The sequence below is a fragment of the Fukomys damarensis genome, unplaced genomic scaffold (assembly GCF_012274545.1).
Source record: "Fukomys damarensis isolate Sample0158 unplaced genomic scaffold, DMR_v1.0_HiC HiC_scaffold_33, whole genome shotgun sequence".
Taxonomy (NCBI): domain Eukaryota; kingdom Metazoa; phylum Chordata; class Mammalia; order Rodentia; family Bathyergidae; genus Fukomys; species Fukomys damarensis.
This window is the reverse complement of record NW_022900945.1, coordinates 55,049,782-55,057,066: the sequence shown is the minus strand read 5'-3', so window position 1 is coordinate 55,057,066 and position 7,285 is coordinate 55,049,782. Positions and strand designations below refer to the sequence as shown.

Genomic DNA, 7,285 nt, shown 5'->3' with positions numbered 1-7,285 from the left:
CCTGCCCTGCGTTCCCTCCCACTTCTTATTTTTAGCCCCAGTCTGAAGTCGGTCTGGTTGGCCCGCCTCTCCCAGGCGCAGGAGGAAAGGAAACCGGCCTCTTCCTCCAGCCGACTCGTTGCTCCCAGCAACCAGGCACAAACAGGCTGCCGCTTCCATATCTGGCCTGGGACCCGCAGGGGACAGTGACTCAGTGGGTGGCAGCGCGGCCCCAGTGGGTGCCCACCAGTCCCTCGGTGGTTGGTGCAGCTTCTGCCTAAACCCACCGGCCTGGCCTGGCCTGGGGGACCCCGGCTGGGCACCGGCCGGGCCCAGCGTCCTCTTCCCTCCCTCCTCTCCTGCACTCCCCTTTCCACCCGCACCTCTCCTCTCTCCTCTTCCTGCGTGGCGGGCCACATGGAGGATGCAGGAGAGGCCTGGGCAGGATTTGGGGAACCAGGGTCTCCCCTGTGAGCACTAGAGGATTTCCACCCCTGCCCTGGTATTGTCTGCCTGGGCATGAGTCACCTGAGGAGCCTCCCCCTTCCCACGCCAGGCTGCCTCACCCTTCCTCCCTGCCGCCGGCTTCCCTGCCACGGTGCTCGGCACGTGCGGGCCTTCCAATGCGTCCCAGGCCGCTCCTGCCAAGGAGACGGTGGTCGGTGGTTGGTGCTCCCCGGGGCTGCGTCAGGGCCATGGTGACAGTGGCTTCGTCCCCACACATGGGAGCTCCCCGGCCTGCCTGAGGAAACCGCAGAGGCTCTTCCTGCCTCCTCGGCTCTCTGGCCTCGTGGTTTCCCTCATCTGCTGGGTGGGTCCTCGTCCTCCAGCAAGCTTTGGTCGCCTCTCTGCAGGCCGTTCAGACCCGCGGGAGGGCCGGGGTGCGGCTCCGTGGTGGGGCACCTGCCCGCCAGTCCCAGACGGAACCTCCTTAGGCTGTTGGAAGCCAGGCTCCCATGGCTAGCTCGGGCACAGCCCCATTTCCAGGTCTGCCACCTCCTTACTGCAGGACGCCTCTGCACTGTCCATGAGCTGTCCTGCAGCTTTCTCAGAGTGTAGCCGTAGAGTTGACACTGTAATTCCTATCACAGTGTCTGGTACCCAGGAGCTTGTGTCAATGTTTGCTGTTAGTCATGTCCCCCGGGCAACATTTTAGTCAGGGACAGACCATATGTATGATCGTAGTTCCCTCTGTGCCCCTTTGTGGTGTCGTTCGCACAAGTGCACTCTGACGTTTGCACAATGAAATCGTCAGCCTCTCAGAACCCGTCAGGAGACCTGTGACGTAACCATGTGACCAGATGTGTATACTGGCAGTGCTGGGGATTAGAACCCAGAGCCTAGCACGTCTGGGCAGGCACTCTACAACTGAGCAATACCCCCACCCATGACTAAATAACAGTAATAATAGTAATAACTATTATTATCATTGGTACCAGGGATCGAACTGAGGACCAGGCACCCCTGAGCTAAGTCCCTGGGCCTGTATGTTATCATTACTATTACCGTGACCTCCGCTTTGGGCAGCAGCAGGAAGAGATTACATTGAAAACAAAACCACGATAAAACAGTGCAACGCTTGTACACGCTAGATCAGCAGGGCCCAGAGGACAGGGTCTGTCCTCAGTCAGCGTCTGTGGGGTACGGCCAAGGTCAGGTGTTCCCATGGAGAACGCCGCGACAGGATCAGGGAGCGATGTTCTTGGGGTGTGGGCCGCAAGCACCCTGCACTCCTTCCAGCCTCACATGCTGGGAAGCAGTAAGGCGGAGGGGAGCAGCCACAGGACCACCCACCTCTGGAAAAGCGCAGTTCCCTGGGTCCGCCGGTGGGGTAGAGAGGCCCCTTCTGGCAAGCGCGGGCCAGCCTGGGAAGGGGCCCAAGGAGCCAGCGCCTGTGTCTGCCTCCTCGCTTCACTTTACCGGCAGTTTGTCTTCGTTTTCCTCCCTCCCCCTGCAGCTGCCTCAGCTTCGGAAAAGTTCTGAAGTCATGGAAAGTTGGGGGTGGGCTCCCAGCCAGGGGCCGGCCGGACAGCAGCCAAAACCTGAGCTGAGTTTTGACTTTATTTTTAGTTTTTAGGCTGAAACAGAGGAGAGTGACATTCTGGGGCCCTGGAAGGGCCTCTGCAGGAGACGCTGTTGCATTAGACAGCTTGTCTGTCCTTCTGCCCCCTTCCCCAGTGGAATGGAGGGTGACTCCTTGTCTGCAGTCTCCTGAGTCCCCAGCCATCCAGCCTCTCTCCTTGCGCTCACGGAGCTGAGGGCTTTGTGGCAGGAGAAGTGTTGGCAGGGCTGCGCTGCTCCTTCCTCCCTGGGGCTGGCTTTCCCGCCTGCCCACGTTTGGTTCTTTTTTCCATCTGCCTCGCCGAGCTTGTGTGGGGACTGATGCGTTACAGAGCAGCTAGGACCAGGCCCGGGATCTTTCCTGCCATTCCCTGGGTCTGTAGCCTTCCCTCCGCCAGTATTGTGAAAGGACTGTAATGTCAGCCTGGAGATCTTGGGTTCCCTGGAGGTTGTGAGAAACAGGACCCCTGTTTCTCCAGCTCGCTGGTGCAAGTGACCAGGGGCCCAAGGTGGTGCGGGAGGGCAGGGCATCCCAGCGACAGCCTTGCCAGTTTGAGGAGCCTGAGGGACTTGGAGGTCAGGGAGCCACACCTGGAGCTGGGGGACTGACTCAGCATTTCCTCGGGGCTTTGCAGGAGGCGGAGACCTCTCTGTGTGCCCAGGCCAGCAGATCCAGAGGGTCCCCAGGGGAAGGTCACTCCTTGCCTCACGGTCCTTGTCCCAGGTCTCTCCTGGAGCTCTGACCAGACGTTCCTTCCCCACTGAGTAATGGGGTAGAAGGGGGCAGGAGTGGGACCCATAGCTTTGGGGCTCAGGCAGAGAAGGGGAGAAGCGCTAGGGGCACCAGACCCCCCAGGCCAGGGAGCCTGCTTGTTTGGCTCCTCACAGGAGGGAAGCCGCTGAATGGTGAGTGGGTGGAGCCCAGGGAGGAGAAGGTTAAGGCCCTGTGTGGGAAGGGGTGAGGACAAAGATGCCCCTGTCTTTTGGGAGGAATGGGAGGGGAGAGAGGGAAAAGCATTCCTATGCTGGGATCTAGCTTTGCCCTTAGCCCTGGGCACGTTCCTGAGCCCTGAGTCATGGGAAGGGTGGAGGACAGGAAGGGGGTTTGGGGGACCTGGGGGAGGTGGGAGCCCAGCCCCACAGGCAGGCAGATGCACAAACCTAAAACCAGGATGCCCCCTCCTGGCAGTTGCAGGGACAGCGGCCTCCTCTGAAACCCACTCTTGGTCTCTTCTTCAGCAACACCAAAAAGGAGGGTGACCTGCTGGCCGCCCAGGCCCGGCTCAAGGACTTGGAAGCTCTTCTCAACTCCAAGGAGGCTGCGCTGAGCACAGCCCTCAGTGAGAAGCGTACGCTAGAGGGCGAGCTGCACGACCTGCGGGGGCAGGTGGCCAAGGTAGGCACACGTGACCACTAGGTGCACTGGCTCCTCCCCACCTGTCCTTACCTCCGGTGACGTGCACCTGACCTACGTCTCTGCTGGGCATATCCTGCCTCAGCCTCCTTGGCTGCTTAGGGACCTAGCACAGGGAACTTCAGGTAACCAGAAAGCTGCGTCCATTTAACTGAGCTTTTACTGGGCCTGGATGCCTCCGGACAGCTTTTGCTCTCTGGAAGAAAGGAAAAGAGGAGCAGCCAGCGCTGCAGCCCTAAGGGAGCTGACAGGCAATCACCCGTGGTCTGGTGACCGTCTGCACGCCTGTGGTGGCCTGCGCTGACTTCTCCCGCTACCAGCAGGGCGCAGTCAGTCTCAGTGACATGGCCTCCCTTCCTGGGCCCCCTTCGCAAACCCGGTCACCCCTGCACACCATGGAGAGGCCCAGAAAGGCTGACTCTGGGCCAAGGCAGGGATGTGCACCCTAGCCGATCAGCCTGCGCTTTCTAAAATGAACACCTCAGCGCCTGGTATGGTGGTGCACACCTATGATTCCAGCACAGGGGAGGCTGAGCCAGGAGGCTGGCCTCAAGTTTGAGAGAAACCCTGTCTCCAAACCAACAAACAAACAAAACTAAGCATGGTGGCGCACACCTATGATTCCAGCACTTGGGAGGCTGAGGCAGGAGGATCACTGTGAGTTCAAGACCAGCCTGAACTACCTAGAGACCTTGTCTCAAAATAAATAAATAAATAAAGGCTGGGATGTAGCTCTGTAAAGACCCCAGGTTCAATCCCCAATAGCAAAACAAACAAAATAAATTTTTAGCAAGGTGTTCCCTTGCTCAGACAGTTTTAGAGCCTTTTTTTCTTCCCATACTAGGGATTGAACCCAAGACCTTTGCATTGGAGCTACATTCTCAGCCCATTTTTATTTTTTATTTTATTTTTATTTTTGGCACTGAGGATCAAACTTGGGTCCTTGCGCTTGTGAGGCAAGCGGCAGCACCACTGAGCTAAATCCGCAGCCCTTTATTTTTTATTCTGAGACAGGGTCATACTAAGTTGCTAAATTTCCTGGGCTGGGGTTGAACTTGTGATCTCCCTGTCTCAGCTTCCTGAGTTCTGGGATGACAGGTGCTCACCGCACCCGGGTTCCTTCAGGGCTCTGTTCAAGCAGAAGGCATCTCTTTCAGTCCTGCCCGGCACATGGGCAGCTGCATCTCCCCTGAGATGTCCCAGCCCACTTCATTCTCATCAGTGCTGGTCTCCTGGGACCGCAGCGGACACGCATGCCTCACTGCCCTGTGCCAGTGGGCACATCTCTGCCCCTCAGCCACACACAGGCCTCCCAGGCTCCACGGACCTGTCCCCGAGTGTCCACTTCCCGGAGGCCTTCCCAGACCCTGCAGCCCAGGCACACCGGCTCCTTCTCTCGGTGCCCTCTCTGCTCTGTGCGGGCCTCCTTCGTGGTGCTGCTGTGTGTCCAGGGAGGGCTTTGTCCGAGTTCCCGGCCAGAGTAGTTACTGTGTGCAGCTGCCCTGCTCTGAAGTAAGGGGGCCCAGGGACAGCGCTGCCCAGCTTCTCTCTCGAGCCCCCTGACCCCTCCCCCTCCCCTCAGCTGGAGGCCGCCCTGGGCGAGGCCAAGAAGCAACTTCAGGATGAGATGCTGCGGCGGGTGGATGCTGAGAACAGGCTGCAGACCCTGAAGGAGGAGCTGGATTTCCAGAAGAACATCTACAGTGAGGTAGCGGCTGGCGTCTGCAGGCCGCCCGGGCGGTGGGCGAGTGCGCCCCCTGCTGGTGCCCAGTGCCAGTGGGAAGCCCCGGTACAGCGGGCTGTGGGCTTCGGCAGGTGGGGAGCCCGGCCTGCAAGGAGCCCCTCCCGATGTGGTCTGTCCTTGTGCCAACCCTGCCAGGAGCTGCGTGAGACCAAGCGCCGCCACGAGACCCGGCTGGTGGAGATCGATAACGGCAAGCAGCGCGAGTTTGAGAGCCGCCTGGCCGATGCCCTGCAGGAGCTGCGGGCCCAGCATGAGGACCAGGTGGAGCAGTACAAGAAGGAGCTGGAGAAGACCTACTCTGCCAAGGTGCCGCACGGCCCCTGCCCACGCCCGGCTGCTGCCCTTCCCGTGCCACGGTCCTAAGCTGTGCTCTCCCTGCAGCTGGATAACGCCAGGCAGTCCGCGGAGAGGAACAGCAACCTGGTGGGGGCTGCGCACGAGGAGCTGCAGCAGTCCCGCATCCGCATCGACAGCCTGTCGGCCCAGCTGAGCCAGCTGCAGAAGCAGGTGCTGCCCGCGTCCAAGCTGCCTGGGGAAGAGGGCGCAGAACAGGCCCGGGAGAACCGGCTGTGCCTCCCTTCTAGGGCCGTCCCTGTCTCAAGTGAGATCAGGGTCCCCCGACTCCGCTCTGCCAGGCCCCTCTCAGGGTTCCCTGGCGGAAGCTCTTCCTCAGTGGAGGGAACGGGGCTGGGCTCAGAACAGGGGCTTTCATTCGACGCCGGGAAGGACTTGCGGTCCACACCCCAGGCTCAGAGCTAAGCCCGCAGGTGCCGGTAGCTCACCATACCCCACTTCCTCCACGCCAGCTGGCAGCCAAGGAGGCGAAGCTTCGGGACCTGGAGGACTCGCTGGCCCGGGAGCGCGACACCAGCCGCCGGCTGCTGGCTGACAAGGAGCGGGAGATGGCGGAGATGCGCGCCAGGATGCAGCAGCAGCTGGACGAGTACCAGGAGCTGCTGGACATCAAGCTGGCCCTGGACATGGAGATCCATGCCTACCGCAAGCTCCTGGAGGGCGAGGAGGAGAGGTGGGTGCTCCCGGGGGAGGTGGGACGGGCGGTGGGCGGCGCAGGGGGCAGCCTCCTTGACACAGCACCGCCCCCAGGCTCCGCCTGTCCCCCAGCCCCACGTCCCAGCGCAGCCGCGGCCGCACCTCCTCCCACTCGTCCCAGACACATGGCGCAGGGGGCAGCATCACCAAGAAGCGCAAGCTGGAGTCCACGGAGAGCCGTAGCAGCTTCTCGCAGCACGCGCGCACCAGCGGGCGCGTGGCTGTGGAGGAAGTGGACGAGGAGGGCAAGTTTGTGCGGCTGCGCAACAAGTCCAACGAGGTAGGCTGCCAGGCAGGGCGTGAGCAGAAACCACGGAGCCCCGGGCCTGGCTCCTGGACTCTGGCTGGGAACCTTGGGCAGGTGTTTCCGGACCTGTAACAGGGATAAGGAGCAGGCCCTAAGAGCCGGCGTGGGGTACATGTTTTGTGATTCCAGCACTCTGGGAGGCTGAGGCAGGAGGATGGCCAAGAGTGATCCCAGCCTGGGCAACTTGGCGACTTAGTGAGACCCTGTCTCAAACAAGCACTGGGATGCACCTCTGTAAAAAGCCCTGGATTCAGTCCCCAGTACTGCAAAAGGGGGGGAGGCGAAGTGAGTGATTGGGAAGAAGGAAAGAGGAGAGAAATCCTGGGGGAGCGGGGTGTGGGGAGGGAACCTCCGTGTGGACAGCGGTAGGTCTGCAGCACCCAGAGCAGCACCTCGAGCCTTCCTCTTGTCCCCGGGCAGGACCAGTCCATGGGCAACTGGCAGATCAAGCGCCAGAACGGAGAGGACCCCTTGCTGACCTACCGCTTCCCACCGAAGTTCACGCTGAAGGCTGGGCAGGTCGTGACGGTGAGTCTCGGCGTGCCCGGGGGACGGCTGGGGCTGAGGACCGCAGCGCAAGAGTGAGCACCCTCCTGATCCTCTCTCCCCAGATCTGGGCTTCAGGAGCCGGGGCCACGCACAGCCCGCCTACCGACCTGGTGTGGAAGGCGCAGAGCACCTGGGGCTGTGGCAACAGCCTGCGCACGGCTCTCATCAGCTCCACCGGCGA

The 7,285-nt window shown here is 61.2% G+C and overlaps 1 protein-coding gene and 1 long non-coding RNA gene across 2 annotated transcripts in view; one reads left to right on the top strand and one right to left on the bottom strand.

Moving 5' to 3' along the window:
• Lmna (lamin A/C) overlaps positions 1 to 7,285 on the top strand; it is a 12,502-nt gene that overhangs the window by 4,167 nt on the left and 1,050 nt on the right. Inside the window, exons 2-9 of the mRNA XM_033758412.1 lie at positions 3,280 to 3,436; positions 5,037 to 5,162; positions 5,334 to 5,504; positions 5,580 to 5,705; positions 6,005 to 6,225; positions 6,303 to 6,528; positions 6,976 to 7,083; positions 7,167 to 7,284. Coding sequence (XP_033614303.1) covers positions 3,280 to 3,436; positions 5,037 to 5,162; positions 5,334 to 5,504; positions 5,580 to 5,705; positions 6,005 to 6,225; positions 6,303 to 6,528; positions 6,976 to 7,083; positions 7,167 to 7,284 — 1,253 coding nt within the window. The remainder of the gene's footprint in view (positions 1 to 3,279; positions 3,437 to 5,036; positions 5,163 to 5,333; positions 5,505 to 5,579; positions 5,706 to 6,004; positions 6,226 to 6,302; positions 6,529 to 6,975; positions 7,084 to 7,166; position 7,285) is intronic.
• On the bottom strand, positions 2,073 to 3,279 carry LOC117284035. Its single transcript, XR_004515125.1, has 3 exons — positions 3,202 to 3,279; positions 2,632 to 2,801; positions 2,073 to 2,482 (listed from the first exon to the last, which is right to left on the bottom strand). It is a non-coding gene; the product is annotated as an uncharacterized LOC117284035 (long non-coding RNA).